Source organism: Lemur catta, chromosome 12 (genome assembly GCF_020740605.2).
Source record: "Lemur catta isolate mLemCat1 chromosome 12, mLemCat1.pri, whole genome shotgun sequence".
Lineage (NCBI taxonomy): Eukaryota > Metazoa > Chordata > Mammalia > Primates > Lemuridae > Lemur > Lemur catta.
Window position 1 is genome coordinate 77948515 of NC_059139.1, and position 18676 is coordinate 77967190.

General features: G+C 33.6%; 1 protein-coding gene across 2 annotated transcripts in view; it reads left to right on the plus strand.

Moving 5' to 3' along the window:
• APC (APC regulator of WNT signaling pathway) overlaps window positions 1-18676 on the plus strand; it is a 124374-nt gene that overhangs the window by 49724 nt on the left and 55974 nt on the right. For both annotated transcript variants that reach the window (XM_045566171.1, XM_045566170.1), the window contains exons 3-6: window positions 5586-5670; window positions 6997-7198; window positions 13429-13537; window positions 16529-16642. In XM_045566171.1, the coding sequence (XP_045422127.1) occupies window positions 5586-5670; window positions 6997-7198; window positions 13429-13537; window positions 16529-16642 (510 nt within the window). The remainder of the gene's footprint in view (window positions 1-5585; window positions 5671-6996; window positions 7199-13428; window positions 13538-16528; window positions 16643-18676) is intronic.

Here is an 18676-nt window from a genome sequence, read left to right on the forward strand (position 1 = left end):
TCCTTGCAGATCTGTCCATGTTTTTCTTTAGGGTTGGATACATGGTATCATAGCACTTACAACCTTATAATGAAATTCTTTATGTGTCTCCTCCTTAAGAAGCATTATGCTGTTAAAGAGCAGAAACCATGACCTGTTTATTTTGTCGTATAATACTGTTTGTGTAAAGATACTTTTGGAACCATTATCACTTCCTACATTGGATTAAAGTTAATCCAATATGATGGTTATTTCCCTCCAAATGTTATTAGATTTTATAATATATAATCTTGAATCATGTTTCCTGCTCATTAACCTATATACCCCAAAGAAAGACAAGGCATGTTTTCTCTAACTAGATTATTTAAACTAAGGAAGTCTAAAATTTATACAGTAGTACCATCTAGTGGCAAAAGAGGATACTGCTTTGCTATTGATTACATGGCATTGATACAAACTATAAAAATATTTTGTGTGTGGCAGCCAGGGAAATATGTCTGTAAGAGTTAGGGAAATGTGAACACTGACTGTATATTTGAGGATATTAAGGAAATGTTTATGTTTTAGATATAATGATAGTATTGTGGTTGTGTTTAGAAAGAATCCCTGTTTAAATATACATGTATACATACTGAAAAATTTACAGAAGAAATGATATGATGTCTGAGATTTGTCTTCAGAATAAATCGGGTTGGAGGGATGGAAATGGAGGAAGTGGGTATGTATTTGGGTGAAACAAGATTGACCATGAGTTGATAATTATTGAAGTGGGGTGTGAAGATACATGGGGGTTAGTTATAATATTCTCTGTACTTATATATATGTTTGAAACTTTTTGTAATAAAAATAAAATAAAATAGAAATTGAATGGGGTTTAGATGACCTGGAATCATATAAATACAAAATTATAGCTAAACATTTTTTAAAAAATTACGTACTATATTTTTTTTACTCCAGGGCTAGAATTCTTTAAATTGACTTTAAAATGCAGAGCATAGCAACAAGGTAAATATGGTCATACAGAGATGTGAAGCATTTAAACTAAAAGATGACATGATATAGGAAGTCTTATCTATAGGCAAATCATTAATGAAGCATTTACATCTTTGTTGTATATTGACAAAATGAAATACTTATAAATTGATCTATAAACCGTAAAATCATGTACATGTAAGGTATGTATCTTTTCTTTTCAGCATGTAAGAAAAGAAATAAAAATCAGATTGAGGCTGGTCACAGTGGTGCACACCTGTAATCCTAGCACTTTGAGAGGTCAAAGCAAGAGGGTTGCTTGAGGCCAGGAGTTGGAGACCAGCCTGGGCAATAAAGAAAGACCCCGTCTCTATAAAAATTTAAAAAATTAGCAGGACATGGTGGTATGTGCCTGTAGTCCCAGCTACTCAGGAGGCTGAGGCAGAAGAATCACTTGAGCCCAGGAATTCGAGGTTACAGTGAGCTATGGTGATGCCACTGTACTCTGGCCCAGGCAACAGAGCAAAACTCTGTCTGAAAAAAAAAAAAAAAAATTCAGATTGATACATTTCATATATGTGGGTGAAGTAGTAACTCCCCTGAAATGACACAATTGGTCATAGATGAATATTACTGATATGACCACAGCATATTTCATCTCTAATGAATAATTCTCTGTTTCTAAAATCTTAAAATATTTTAAAAAACAATGTGTGATTATATAATGTAATTGACTAATGTTTTAATCCAAGCTTCCTGAATTTATAAATACAGATGAACATTCTCTCCTTCAAAATTGCATATGTATTTTAAAATCTACAATTTTTCAAAGCCCTTTTTGAAACATTTTATTTGGAATTGCTTTGCAATTGTGTTGCATTTCCTTTGAAAAAGTCTTTGAAAATTGAAAACTCTTCTAGGTTATATGCGGTATGTAGTCTCAATCAGTCCCCCTCAGCAACTACCAAACACTGGATAAAATACAAAAATCATACTTTTAAAGACACTGGAGAACTGTGGAAGCATTAACAACTGTATTAACTCTAATTCCAAAAAGGAAAGAGCCCTTTCTGGATGAGCTGAGATTACTGATGATTTTCTTCCATGGGGATACTGACTCTGAGTATAGACTGAGATGCATCATTGGTACAGGCAGATGACTTCTACTGGGGGAAAGAAACCACTGGAGATCTTGGCAAACATGAGGGCAGATGTGAAGTATTGGCACTTAGAGGAACTCCAAATGCATGGCTGAATTTTACCATGGGACGTTGGCTGAACCTTCTTGTGGGGGAGGAGGCTGAGGATGGACTAGAAAGGCAGAATGTTAGGAGGCAAAGTCCTGCTAGAAGAGACACATTATTTTTCACACCACAGATCTCTTCCTCAAGACATTTGCCGGAGTTTGAACTTTGTGGAGCAGGAGATTAAAGATCTGAGCCCATACCCTCAAAGAGACAGAACATCTAAGTCTAAGAAGATAAATGCCACCTGAGAATAAGGCTGAGCTGGAAAGGCAAAGTGAAATATCCACTTTCCTGCAATGCTTAGGAGACCTACTGGAGGAAAACCTACCTACTATATCAAATACGGCTGGTTTTCCATTCAAGACAAATGTCAGATTTTAAAGCTGTGTAGGGAAAGAAGGTAAGGGCTGAAGAGATGGAGACCTTTCATATTTTTTATTTAAATATAGAGACATACTCAAGTAAAGGGAAAAACCAAACTAGATGTGAACTTGAAACTGCAACTAAGTCCCAACCCAACTAAGTCCCAATCCAATTCCTGATTGGATAGAGGAGATCTATTCTGTGGAAAGGGCAAACTCGAAAGGCAAATATGATCAGTCAACTTAAGTCTCTCTTGTTCTTGTATACATGATTAGCATAAAGTCAAAAGTTATAAGAAATGCAAAGAAACAAGAAAATTACGTGAGAAAACAAATAGAAGCAAACTGAGAGATGATCCAGATGTTGGAGTCAGTAGTCAAAGATTTTAACTTAAGCATTATAAATGTCTTAGAAAAAGAAAAATGGATGAAAAGATGGAAAATTTTGACAGATAATTGGAATCTACAATAAAGAATCAAGTAGATATTCTGGAACTGAAAAATATTTTCAGTACTAACTTATTGGATGGGCTTTACAGCAGTTTGAACACAGAATTAGTAAACTAATGAGAAGATAAAATTAGTAGAAGACAGAATTATTGAACTTGAAAAAAACGCCAGTAGAGAATATTCAAAGTGAAACAGGAAAAAAATGGAAACAGAAAACAGTGTGTGAGAGTTAATGAGGGACTCAGGCAAATGTAATTGAAGTCTCAGCGGGGAGAGAATGGAGCAAAAACAATATGTGAAAAGATAGTGGCTGAGAATTAATATAAGTTGGTATAAAGTTATTAAGACAATGTGGTAATTAGACTAGACTAATAGACTAACAGAAATAGAGTTCAGAAGAATGCCTACACATATATGGTGACCTGATTTAAGACGAAAGCAGTCTTGCAAATCAGTGGGCAAAGGTGGTCTTTTAAATAAATGGTGCAGGCGGGGCAATTGGATATTTGTATGAAAAAAAGAACCTAGAGCCCTAGCTCATGTCATATGCAATACTCAATTTAGGATGATTATCTTGATTAATAAATGGTAATTATAAGATGGATTATAGACCTAAATGTAAAAGATATATAAATGTAAAAGGAATGTAACAAAGCACTAACCACAGAAGGGAAAAAAATTGATAAATTAGACTTTACTAAAACTAAGAACTTTTGTTCATCAGAAGACTCCAGTATGCTTCTAGAAGAAAACAACGGATGATAATATCTTTGTGACCTTGGTGTAGATGGAATTTAAGACACTGAAAGGACTAAGCATAGAGAAAAATATTTATAAAATGGACTTCACCAAAATTTAAAACCTGTGTTTTTCAGAAGACTTCATTTAGAAAATGAAAAAGCAAGCCATAAAGGAGAAAACATTTGTAACACATACATCTGACAAAAGACTCGGTTTAGAATATTATAAAGAATTTCTACAAACCAGTGATAAGAAGACAATCCAGTTTTTAAAGTATGGCCCAAAGACTTGAAAAGACAATTCAGAAAAGAAGATTAATAGCCAATAAACATGTGAAAAGAAATTCAACCTTGTTTGTCATCAGAGAATGAAAGACTATTTCACTCCTACTCAAATGACTAAAATTTAAAAGACTGATTACACCAAATGTGGAGCATTGGAATGCTCAGACATTGCTGGTAGGAGTTTAAAAACACATGCGCGCACGCACACACACACACACTTTGGCAGTTTCTTTTGAATTCTCTGACTCAGCATTTGAACTCCCAGAAATGTACTAAGGAGAAGTAACAGCATATGTCCACTAAAAGATATGTGTAAGAATGTTCATAGTGGCATACTACATAATGGCTTCCAAATAGTAACAACCCATTACGAGGAGAAAGTATAAATAAATTGAGGTATATTTATACAGTAAACTACTACATATTACACAGCATTAAAAAATAATGAACTGATAGATGCAACAGCATAGATGAATTTCACAGATATTATGTTGAGCAAAAAATGTGAGATACAGAAGATTATATACTCTATGATTCTATTCATACAAAGTTCAAGAACATGACGAACTCTTCTGATAAAGAAGTCAGAATAGTGGTTACCTCTGGGGTAACCACTTTAAAGGCCCTAAGGTCATAGGCTATTTATTGTTTATAACTTAGGGACTCTGTTTTTAATCCTTGCAATGTCACTGTCAAGGTAAACCAGTGAAGCTATGTTTGTTGTATTCACTCACTTTTTGACAGATTTTCCTTTCATTGCATTTATGAATCACTTTTCATATAGGGGAACATGACTGTTAATTACAAGGTTGTCTTGCATTTGGAAAACATAATTGGTCAAACATGGGACTATGCTGGGAGCTAAAATGGAATGCCTCAGTATATGGAAAATAATATAAATTGTTATTAAAGAACATGCAGCAAAAGCCAAAGTTCACAAACACAAGGATAGAAAAACTGGTAGAAAATGAAAATTTCCAACATTCTTTGAGAAAAAATTATCAAGAAAAGATTTACATGGGAAGAAGAATGGCGTCAAAAGTCAAGAGGTAGTGAGTATACAGGCGTTTGAATATCTGCTAAATATAAATCAGTATGCTAATATGTTAAATGTGGTATATAAAAGCTTGAATATTAAGTTGTTTAAGAGACATGGATTCTAAACACCTAACTAGCTTTGGTGCCTTGGGAAAGTCTCTGGGTCTCAGTTGGTTTATCTAAAACATGGGAATAATTTGCCTTATGTTTTTCTAAAGTTAGAAGTAATAAATGTATCTTAAGTGTGCTATATAGTTATCTTGAACAGAAACACCCCATAGTCACCATTATCATGAACTATCACTATTATTATTAGTATTAGGGTATGATTTATTATTCATAACAAATAATAGGTAATATATGTAAAGTTCTTTACAGCTTATGACATGTTTTCAAAGTAATCTGAAAGGACTTTTTTTCCTCAGCATACCTAAATGCCAAGAAACACAGAATCATGTCTTGAAGTTATTTAGAATTTCATTATGTTAATATTTTGTGTTCTTTTTTTACAGGAAGTACTTAAACAGCTACAAGGAAGTATTGAAGATGAAGCTATGGCTTCCTCTGGACAGATTGACTTATTAGAGCGTCTTAAAGGTAGATTTTTAAAAGGTGTTTTAAAATAACTTTTTAAGCACAAATTGTCAACTTTAGGTGTGTAGGTCCAAGGACAGCTTTTCTTGATGTGGATGTTATCAGTTTTCTTGGTATATCAGCATTATTCCTCAGGATGTAATTGTTAAAGTACAAATATATAAAAAAGTCTATTTGCTCGTCATTTCTTCAGTTAAACATTTAGCAGGCTTTGAATAAACTATTTTAGATCCCTTCCTTGATAATTTTCAGCTCTTTTTAAAGCTCATTGCTATTCTGCCAGTCCTTAAATAGGACTTTAGTATGCTGTATGCCACAGACTGAAGCCCACTGTCTCATTTGAAAAAGTATTATCTTCATCAAGGATAGAAATGCTTTATCTTATCACATATATAAGCTAATTATAAGCCATTTTTAGAAGAATTTTTAAAATATTTTCAAACAGGTATTTTTTTAAACTCCTTTCATATAATACCAAACAAATGCTCCAAAAATGACCAATTTTTACTTTTCTATGCAAGCAAAAAATAAACTCAGTACTTTTTGTTTAGTGTTTGAAATACACAGCAATTGGTAAAAATATCACAGTTACATTGTAAAAGTCTAATTCTTACCCTTTCTTAATAGATGTTAAAAAGGCAGAGGAAAATAAATTTGCTGTAGAAATATGTTCATTCTAAATTCAGAATGAACATCTCAGAACTATCTTCTTTAAGCTCTCTTTAGGGTATTTATGCATATACCCCACCTATGGCCATCTAATTTAAATTTAAAAAAAGACAAAGAGACTTTTGGTCTTTAGGTAGGAGTTCCTCCAATTCCTGAGCAGATGGGATATAGATTTATCCCCTGAAAAACTGTGAAACAATTTCATCAAGTTCTGTGCTAGAATAGATCAGCTTGATTCATTGAATTAGCAAATAGTTGTTGGGTGCCTCTTAGCAGAATTTTAAAAGAATGTCTTTCTCATTTTGTTGCTTGAAAATTCCACTGTCAGAAAAGGGAACATGCTTAATAATAATTGAAGCTAGGCAGAGAAATTACTTTTGAGTTCCAAAATATTATCTAGAAGAAATCTAAGGAAGGACATTCTGTCTAATTTTCCTTTAATAACATACATACTCCTATTTTCCGGGAAACCCTACCCAAGTGTACTTTGCAGGGAAAGTTTAGCCATTCTGATTCTAAATATTTTTTTATTTAGTCATATATATTTGTGGCTAAACTGTAAATGCAAGATTTCACTTTTAAAACTATATAATAGAATAAAAAATATTTTAGACCATTTAAAGCAATTGTTATATAAAAACTTGTCTCTATTTTATTTAGAACTCAATTTAGATAGCAATAACTTCCCTGGAGTGAAACTACGGTCAAAAATGTCCCTACGATCTTACGGAAGCCGGGAAGGATCTGTATCAAGTCGTTCAGGAGAGTGCAGTCCTGTTCCAATGGGTTCATTTCCAAGAAGAGGGTTTGTAAATGGAAGCAGAGAAAGTACTGGATATTTAGAAGAACTCGAGAAAGAGAGGTAACTTGTATTCATTATATAGTAAACATTGACTTTTACACTCCAGTTTGTTATTGTTATTTTGTAGTATATGATATAAATTATGAATTTATGGTAGGTGAGAGCTAATATTTGCAGAGAATTTTTTAACTCAAAGCATATTACTGATTCTGCTTTTATTAAATCTAAAAATGAAGATTGAGAAGGCAGTTTCTTGGAATTCTGAGACTTCTACTTTGTCACTTAGATACTTTGAATACTCTGTATATTGAGTAATAAACATGATCATAATATTTATATCTGGTTAAAATATGTAACTGATTTCTAAGTGAACTTCTGGTTATTTTTTGAACTATATTCTTTTACTTCTAGATCCAATATAAGATGACTCTTTCCATTATGAAAGGCCTACTATAAGTGGCCACAAATGAAACATTGTTTAATATATGTTTCAATGTCTAAAAAGTCATTGCCTGACATATGGAATGAATTCTGGTTCCGCATAGCTAGTGTATTACTTTTTCTCTTTCTGAAGTTAAAATTATCTCACTACAGATATCAGAATATAGATCATTATCAAGGACTTCACTGTTTTATATCCCCTGAAAGATTCCTTAATGCACATATGATACCTTATTACCTTAACATTCCTAAAAGTTCTATTATAATTCAAGAAATGGCAGAATATATAAATATTACATATTAGCTCTGTGACACTGGTCAAGTCATTAAATTTTGTGTCATTTTCTTTTGTAAAATCAAGATATGTTTCCCTCCTTTGCAGAGTTGTTTTTGTGAAAATTGAATATTAATGTGTAGGAAATGCCCAGCATATCTCACTGAGTGGCAAAAGACCTTTTATTACTGTCTCTCTGGTTTTAGGTGTGCCCATCTATAAGTCATCTGGACCAGAAGTGATGTTAAGCTTTCTTCATTTCTTAAATTTACATGAGTCTCTGTTTTATACATTCAACCTGGACTGTTGAAACACTATCCTAAAAAATGAGGAGTGTGCAAGGGTCCTTGATCTTCCATCTCCTTGTCACCTTTGAGCTCTATTAAGAGGCAAAGGGCATGTGAGCATACCAGCTTCCGCAGGAACTTACTTTGCTTCCTGTAGGTAAAATCCTGATTTTATTAGCACAGAGAGAGAGTTTTAGAGAAAGATTAATTTTTAAAGTAGATATTACCACAAATACTAGTAAGCCTAATAAATGCAGCTGTAAGTAGTAAGGAATACTTGTAATACAAATATTCTTGTTTTCTGTCTTGACGTTATTTATTTCTTGCAAGTCTTCCAAAGTTCTTTGAATTTAAATCCACGAAAAGCTTGTTTCTCTTTCCAAAGATTTAAAGGCAATGATCTTAATATGTTTTATTTATTATGTACCACTCTAAATAACTTTAAGCTAATAGTCTGACTTTTAACGCCAAAGGGAGAATACTTTTCTCCCTAAAATATTTAAAGGTACTTTATCTCTCTAATGTTAATGTAGAAAAGATGTCGTCTTTTGTTTTTCTTCCCAGAATATGGCCCAATCTCTAATTCAGACATTATTACACACTACAAAAAGTTGGTTTATGTGGAGAAAAAGAGGTATCAGCATGGCATTGTTCAAAGGTTCTCAACCCTATCTGATCATTAGCATCATAATGATGCTTCAAAAAGCATCATAATGAGCAGCAGCATCAATATTCCATTTTATCCTTTCCTATCCCCTGTCTTGCTTCCCATAAGATAGTTACTTCCATAACTCTAAATGATATGTTTATATTGCTAGGTCTTAACTTACTTTGGACATGACTTATTGACTTACCACTTTGAAAGATAAAGATTTGTTAAATTCATTGAATTATCCACTCAGTTTTAAATTCTCTACCAGTTTTTCGGTAGAGAGAATTTGTACATATAAGCAAACATATGTATTCTTGTATTTGTTACTTTTGTAAATTTAAGTAACATTTATTTCTTGTTCTATCTTGTGACTGACCCTGTCTTTGAAACCCCACTGTATTAAATTGTGGGAACTGTGTATTTACTTTGATTTTGTTGAGACTAATAATGGTTACATTGTACTATATATTATTTGAATCTTCATGTTTTTTCTGTAATTATAGATGTTGAAATCAAATAAGTGTTTGTGTTATGGCTCTGTAGTTGTTTGTCACAGTGGAGTCAGTAGTACGCTGAAATTAATTTTTCCTCCTTATTGATAATGTATCATGCCCTCTGTGCTGCTTGAAGGAAGATGATTCTCTTTGGACCATATCTTTCTTGTATAGCACTTCGTTTTTTCTTGAGTTTCCGATTGCTTTTCTTTTATGTTGTTGGAAGCAGAAACTTGTGCCTTTACCATAATACTAGGATCTTCTAGTTCATTTTCATAAAGAAGTTTTTATTGGAGCCCATTACATTTTCTGTTCTAATTTGGACCATTTGCTACCCAAGCCTGCCATAAAACTGTCATGCTGGAATTTCTTGTCATTACACTTCCCATTTAGTTCTGATACATCTTGTGTTTCCTTGGTTCTTAATATGTTAGAGGGAGATAAATTGAATCCTTGCTTATGTGACAGTATCTTTATTTTACTGTCACACTTGATTGATAGTTTGGATAGGTCTAGGTTCAAACTCATTTTTCTTCATTATCAAGATTGCTGATGAGAAGTCTGATACCATTCTGATTCGTATTCCTTTGTAGATGACCATTTTTCCTCTGTTGAAGCCTTTGAAATATCTTGTTACACATATTTTCTTCATTCATCATTCTAGATATTTGTGTGCCTTTTTGATCTGGAAATTTGTTTTCTTCAGCATTTTTCTATTGTTACTTCTTTAATGATTTTCTCCCATCTACTTTTTCTGTTGTTTCTTTCTAGACCTTTCTTAACTGTCTCTTTTATTCTCATTTTCTGTATTCCCCAAGATGAGTGCTAGAAGTGGTTAAGTCAGGACTTAAACCCAGGTTGTAACGTTTTTGGACCTCAGTTTTCCAGTCTGTAAATTGAGTATAAGAATAACTGCCTCAGAGGATGTTGTGAGGAATAGATCTTTTTTTTAAAGTTCTTAGTGCTATGCCAAGTACATAGAGCATTCAATAATGTTAGGTATTGTCATTGTCATGTTAACTATTAATTTATTTAATAAAGGTTTATTGAGTGCCTAATACACATGTGCCGCATTGTTCTAGGTGACCTTGAGTTAGCTAGAGGACTAAGAAGACATGAGATTTACATGAGACAGCATTTTTAATGAAGACTGTTAGCAATCACAAAATAGGCCTTTAGTATACTAAACCCTAAAGACCCTGCCTGTTCTTGGTCTAGCCCTAGTTTCACTTCTGAACCTTAAGAACTGTTGTGTAAGTCACAAGATTAACTACTATCATTTAACCACTTGTTATCATTTTGACTCAAGACACTGTAACCTTGGCTTCCCCAGAGCATTTTACCACAGATTAATCTTAAATTTGATAGTAACTTCTTATCCTTAGTATCCCTAACCTTTCCTTCACTTTACCACTGCCACTGGCCTGTCAGTTTAAGCAACTTTTATTTCATAAGCCCATTTATTGGAAAATAATTAGAAGAAATAGTAGCATCACCATCTATTCCACTCTTTTCCCTACCTTGGATCTGGTAGGTTCTTGTAGGTTCTTATGAGGGAAAGCTATAAAATAGAATCAGATCTCATCTTTATGCTAGCTGTACCACTTAGCTGTGAAAGGGGTTCTGGCTTTCTACAGTGCTTTTTCTTGCTCCTTTTGTCAGAAAGTGGGAGCAGCTTCTCGTTGTTTGCATTCCTCCAGAGTTCTGCATCACAGGCTGGGGCTTTCTTCCTTCCTGCGTAGGCCCCACTGTTGAGGTTGCCACATCAAGAGTGAAGGCTTATTCTTATTTTTAAAATTGCTTCTCAGTAAAGGATAGGAAATTTTAGCAAAAACAGAATCTTTCACATAATCACATTCATACTCACTACTAAAAATCGGTTTGATTATATTTTCTCAAGAAAAAAAGTTCTGTTTGATTATATTTCCCAAGAAATGTAATCAAGAAATATATAATTTAATATAATATAACCAAGAAATTATATTTCCCAAGAAATATAATCAAACAGAACTTTTAAAGTAATAATAATATCAGAGTGGGGAACATCTCTCTGTGTATGACCAAACTCTAGAAGCCATAATAGAAAACATCTATAAATCTATAACTTCCTTAAAAATGAAAATTTTCTACATGGCAAAAACATTACAGTTGATCCTTGAACATGGGGATTAGGGCCACCAATACTCCTGTGCAGTTGAAAATCCATGTGTAACTTTTGACTCCCTAAAAACTTAATAATAGCCTATTGTTGACCAGAAGCCTTGCCAATAACATAAACAGTCAGTTAACACATATTTTGCATGTTATATGTATTATATACTATATTCTTAATAAAGTAAGCTAGAGGAAAAATGTTATTTAAAAAATCATAAGAGAATATATATTTACTATTCATTAAGTGGAAGTGAATCATCATAATAGTCTTCATCCTTATCATCTTCATGTTGAATAGGCTGAGAAGGAGGTAGAAAAGGAGGAGTTGGTCTTGCTGTCTCCAGGGTGGCAGAGACAGAAGAAAATCTGCATATTAACGGCCCCATGCAATTCAAACTCATGTTGTTCAGGGGTAGACTATATAAACAAAGTTAAAAGACAAATGATAAACTGAGAAAATATACATGCAACCCAATAACTGGCAAAGTGTTATCATTCTTACTATAGAAGAGGTCCTATAAATGAGTAAGAAAAAGTTACAGAAAAGGAAATATAAATAATTTTTAGACTTGAAGAAATGCTTAACCACATATTAAGAGAGATCAAATAAAAACTAGTGACATACTGTTTTTTTCCCAAAAAGAAAAACCCTAAATGTGCAAAAATTAAAATTAAAAAGGTAGATTAAATATTTGCATTGGCAAAGGTAGTAGCATAAATTGGAATACTATCTAACAAGCTCAGTAAGTTAAAAATTCATATACCTTAGGAATTTATGTTGTACAAATGGTTGCACATGTGTGAAATGAGGTATATATAAGGATATTCAATGCAGCATTGTTGATATTAATAACAAAAGATTAGAAAGGCCCCTAGTGCCCATCAACTAAGAACTGGTTATAGTGTATTCCTACATAGATTCATGAATACTGTGAAATATGCAGCTAGCAAAAAATACCTAGTATAGATTGAACATCCCAAATCTGAAAATCTGAAATCCAAAATTCTCCAAAATCTGAAACTTTTTGAAGTGACAGTATGATGCTCAAAGGAAATGCTAATTGGAGCACTTCAGATTTTGGATTTTTGAATTTAGGATGCTTAACTGGTAAGTGTAATGCAAATATTCCAAAATCAAAAACACTTCTGGTGCCTAGCATTTTTTGGCTAAGGGATATACAATTTGTACCTCTTCATGTTCTGATATGGAATGATCCCCAAGGTAGATTTTTAAGTGAAAAAATGTTACAGGACAACATGTACTATAATCCCATTCTACCATTTATGTTTAAAATGTACACATAAGTGTGCACATATACCCTTGCATTTTTATAGACTATCTCTGGAAATATATATAAGAAAATTATAACAGTGAAGGAGATAGACCATATACTTTTTTGTACCTATTGACTTTTATCACAGCAACACTCTTATTGTTTATGTTTATAATCAGGTATACAGTGTATACAGGTATACAGTGTCTTGCTATAGATTGCTACTGAGGACACCACCAATTGGGTTATTTTGGCTGCTGAGAAGCTAAAAGCCACATCTGTGTCCAAAGTAGAAGCTTCCTATACTCTAGGTTTGTTTTCTGGCATATTTCCTGCTTTTCTTAACTCCTTCGTTATACTTTTTATTCTTGTACTAATTTTGGGTTTTCTTATATCTGTACCCTTTACCTATCATCATATTCTTAGATTGTAAATAAATATGAAGAAAGCCTTTGGTTGAAATGTAAGTATTCTAGTAAGGATGATTACCAACATATTTAGGAAAAAAAGTTTAAACATCTTTTTAATATTCAAATTTTAATGATTATAGTATTCTGAGTCCTACCTTCAAAAGTCCAAATCAACATAAGTTTTTCATTAGTTTGTTATTAATACTTTAGTTTAAGCAGAGAACTTTACAATAACATCTGGTAAGGATTGCTCTTATGCAGTCTATATTAGCATTGTTTAAACTTACCTTTTTTTAAAAAATAGATCATTGCTTCTTGCTGATCTTGACAAAGAAGAAAAGGAAAAAGACTGGTATTATGCTCAACTTCAGAATCTCACTAAAAGAATAGATAGTCTTCCTTTAACTGAAAATGTAAGTAACTTGGCAGTACAACTTATTTTAGACTTTAGTAACTTGATCTTTAAAAATATCTAGGTTATCCATTAAAAATTCAGGATAACTGAATTTATAGTTATTTGTAAACTATAGTATGTTTCGATGAATTTTTGTTTATAAAAGTGATAAAAACTTCATTATGCTTGAATAGATGTTTATTTTAAGCTCCTAGTTGAGAAAATCTATCAAACTTTGATCCTAAAGGACCTCAGGGCTCAACTAGGCAACAAGCTTTTTAATTCTGTGTATTGAATTGCTACACATACTCTGTAAAAATATTTATCACTATCTGCCTGTTTTTTTGTACTGTATTACAGGAATCATGCCAGATAGGTTTTGCAATAAAAATATCTTTGAAGAATCCGGGTATAAATGCCAACAGCTATAGGCATGGATCTTAGTATTTTTGGAAGTGCTAAAGTTTGTTTTGCAAATGTAATGAAAATTTAATCCTGTCAGCCTCTCTTTCTCCACCCAACCTCTCCATGTCAATTATTTTATTCATGGGATGGCACATAAAAGAACATTTCTGAAATACATTAATAATCTCAAACAAGACTGTGTATTTCAACTGTTGTCCATAAATATTTCATATGACTTTTAAAAAGAAAAAAGTAGGCTTATTAAAATATTACTTGCTCTCTTCCTTAGATTTTTTATTTTCTAATAGCACTTTTGAGAGAACATAATAGATGATAGGTAAAAGTTGAAAGAGAGAAAACCTTTTCCAAAACATGTAGTTAGCCAGATTTCCTGAGTGGGCATTGGCTGGCAGGAGCTAGAACTAGAAGCTTAGGGACTCACTCTCCTAGAATAATCATCCAGGGTTTTGAGAGGAAGAGAAAGGAGGATCCCTCTTTCTGACAGTGTCCTTAAAATCATCCTGGGAATTAAGGAGAAGCAAATTGTGAAAGAACAGTTATTGGAGAATTGTTAGCAGATGAGGATTAGGAATTTAGAAGAATATGGCAGAATTTTAACTTTTATAAAGAAAAATACCAAAGCAGTTTTGCTCATCATTAACTTTGGTAATTAAAAATCCAAAGTCCAGCTGTCTGCCTGTAATCAGGTTCAGAAAAGGACTTAGACATATAGGACAACTCAGGAGCAGTTAATTGGTTGCAGTCTGAGACAAAGGTCAGCTGTCAGATAAGTTAATTACTCCCTGTTAATTTATTAAATAATCACATTTATTTAATAGGATATATAAACTATTATTATGGACCATTGACAACATTAGCACATCTAAACTGCTTGTATTTTATAACAACTATTTAATTTCACAAATTTTGCTTTTATTTTTATTTATTTATTTTTGAGACAGAGTCTTGCTCTGTTGCCTGGGCTAGAGTGCCGTGGCGTCAGGCTAGCTCACAGCAACCTCAAACTCCTGGGCTTGAGCAATCCTTCTGCCTCAGCCTCCCAAGTAGCTGGGGCTACAGGCGTGCACCACCATGCCCGGCTAATTTTGTTTTATATATATATACATATATACATATATACATATATTTTTTTTTTTTTTTAGTTGTCCAGCTAATTTCTTTCTATTTTTTTTAATAGATACGGGGGTCTCACTCTTGCTCAGGCTGGTCTTGAACTCCTGACCTTGAGCGATCCTCCCGCCTCGGCCTCCCAGAGTGCAAGGATTACAGGCGTGAGCCACCACACCCGGCCACAAATTTTGCTTTTATATTGGGAAACCAAGTTAATAAACACTTTCTTATGGAAGTACTTACCTATATATCAAGATATTAGACATTACTTAAAACATCACATCTAAACCACATTATTATAACACATTGTGTCATGTTCAACTTTTTTTTTTTGCAGGGGGTGGGTTGGGAAGTAGAGGATTAATGAATGGAGTTACAACTGGCTCAGTGGGAATAAGAAACAACATATAGACTATTTCAAATGTATTGCAACCCATAATTTGAACATGCCCAAGGAACTACATTGTGCATATGAATGTCATCTGTATGTTGCAAGGGAAAAGGGTGAGAACTGCTCTAACTTAAAATTGACAGTGCAGTTTGGAGTTCTTGGACCAAAATGCTGTCCTGAGTCAGACATCATCATATGCAGTTTTCTGTGGGCACACAGTATGAAAAATCTGTAGCACTTCTTCATTACCTTCGTGGCCCATTATAAGTCTGTTACCTATCATTTTATCTAATCATATTTTTAGCCTTTTATTACTTCTTGGGGCATGTATTTATAAGTTTCATTACCTTATCCTTCTCATCCTTTGTATGCCCGGCAGTTATCACAGTGCCTGGAATGTTTAATGGAATTTCTAGTAGAGGGTTAAAAAATTTTTAGATGAGTTAACACCCACTCTGTGAAGAAATACTTGTTTTTATTTGTTTCAGCTTTGCTTCACTTTTGGATTTTTACCATCCTATGTTGACTTTGTCTGCTATATTTATGATTATCTATATTACATATAGGCTTTTTCTTATCCCATTTTCTTCATTTTACAAATGGAAAATTCTCTCTGTTTAGTCTCTGTGTATATGGTAATCTTTACCTTAAATTGAGGTGTATATAAACTTAAGAACGATGGACCTGTTTCTTGATTTTTCTATGTTGTCCACATTAATATGCTAATTTTTAATAATTAAAAGTAGTGCCTCTTCAGTGGAGAAGAATCATAAGGGAACTGAAGTTTGCCTCAATCTAACTAAACCAGTTATATATTTTAAATGAAATAGTCCAGTTTAATTACAGCCATTTGTGACTTGGCACAATAATTGTTTCAACTCCATTATCATTTCAGAGATCTACACTGAGCCTAGCATCTATAATCAAGTTTCAGGCCTCCTTGGAGTAAAAAATAATTTTCTCATGCACCATGACTTTCTCATTTGCTTATTTATTATCTTTATTTGTACTTATATGCTCTTTTGCTTTTGTTGATAAACATAACATAAGATACTAATATTTTTATATTACTTGTGATTTTAGTTTTCCTTACAAACAGATATGACCAGAAGGCAATTGGAATATGAAGCAAGACAAATCAGAGTTGCAATGGAAGAACAACTAGGTACTTGCCAGGATATGGAAAAACGAGCACAGGTAACTTACTTGTTTTTAAACTGTAAAACAGCATCATCTAGGCAAGAGCTATTAGGAATATAATGAATTTATAGCTCTGTTAACATTGATTAAATTTTGTTATTAACAATATTTATAAGACTGTCTTTACTTCGGTACTATTTCCAAACAAGAATAAATTACCATGGCTGCTGGGCAACATAGCTAATATTCATGTAATTCTGCCTCCACCGTTTTCATTTCCCCCTAGTACTTACTGTTCTAGTCTGCCTTGGAATTATAAGGGGGAGAAAGAGTTAGCTTCAGTTCTCCTTTGAGAGTTTTCCTTCTCATAATCTAAGTATGTGGGGAATGACATTCAGAATATGCCACTGCTCTTCAAGGTGTGCACAAAAAAAAAAAAAGCCTCCTTCAAGGATACTAGGAAGGAAACATAAAGAGAACATTAGTAGGCCAGGTGCGGTGGCTCATGCCAGTATTGCCAGTATTTTGGGAGGCTGAGGCAGGAGAGTGGCTTGAGCCCAGGAGTTGGAGGCTGCAGTGAGCTATGATCACACTACTGCACTCCTGGGCAAAGGAGAGAGAAAACAATTTAGAACATTCCCATATTTGTACCATCAACTCATGTCAAGAAAGAATATAAACTAGCTTTGCTGTTTATCAAGTATTTTCATGTATTATTGAAGTTAGTCCTTTTATATTCACACAAGTGTATGACTAACACTTTAATGTTTTTAAACCCTAATGAGGTTTTTTACCAGTTGTCTGTTTCAAAACAAGCATGTGGAATTTTTTTTTTTTACCTTTTGGGACAAATTGGTAGAAAAACATTTAAAGACTTTCTTTAAGTAAGTAGCAAATAAAAGGAAGGACCAACATTGATATGTGGGGTATGAATACATCTTTTTATTAATATTATATAAAGTTTATTTCATAGTTTTAAAATCACTAATATAGGACATTTTACATTCCCCAAAGTGTAGTCTTTTTTTCTTTTTATGTGATACCTTCCTAAATGTAATGTGTATTCTATTTATGCAAAAGCATGGTGGTAAGCTGGGGTGATACTTAAAGCTGGGGTGATACCAGTACCATTGTGCATTTCATAGTCCATGTATGTTAGTTTCATAATGAGGCCGGGGGCTTAACTAACATGTGTATATGTGTGCATGCATGTGTGTGTGTGTTAGTTATACTATATATATAAAATATATTCTTTTTTCTTGCCCCCATTCTGATCAGATAGATTAGTGACTTAAACGTCAAAAGTAAAATTAAGTCTTTCAGTAGAAAGTGTACACATCAATATGTTTCTGATATTGGAGTAGGAAAGAATTTCTTTTTTTTGAGACAGTCTTACTCTGTTGCCCGGGCTAGAGTGCCATGGCATCAGCCTAGCTCACAGCAACCTCAAACTCCTGGGCTCAAGCAATCTTCCCTCCTCAGCCTCCTGAGTAGCTGGGACTACAGGCGTGTGCCACCATGCCTGGGTAGTTTTTTTCTATATATATTTTTAGTTGTCCAGCTCATTTGTTTCTATTTTTAGTAGAGACGGGGTCTCGCTCTTGCTCAGGCTGGTCTCGAACTCCTGAGCTCAAACAATCCACCTGCCTCAGCCTTCCAGAGTGCTAGGATTACAGGCGTGAGCCACCGCGCCCAGCCAGGAAAGAATTTCTTAAACAAGACTTAAAACACTAATTATAAAATAGAAGACTGATAAATTTTACTGTATTCAAAATAAGAATTTATCTTCATCAGGTTCCTTAAAGCAGTGGTCCCCCTACCTTTTTGGCACCAGGGACCGGTTTCATAGAAGACAATTTTCCACGGACTGTGGGTGGGGAAGAGGAGGTGTGGAACTGAGGCGGTGATATGCAACCCGTTTCCTAACAGGCCACGGACCAGTACTGGGCCACAGCCCAGGGGTGGGGGACCACAGCCTTAAAGAAAGTGAAATGATAAGGAGTGAAATTAGGAGAAGATATTTATTACCCTATAACTAAAAAAGAATTAAAATCAAGAATGTAGAATTTACAAAAATATATTCCATTTTAC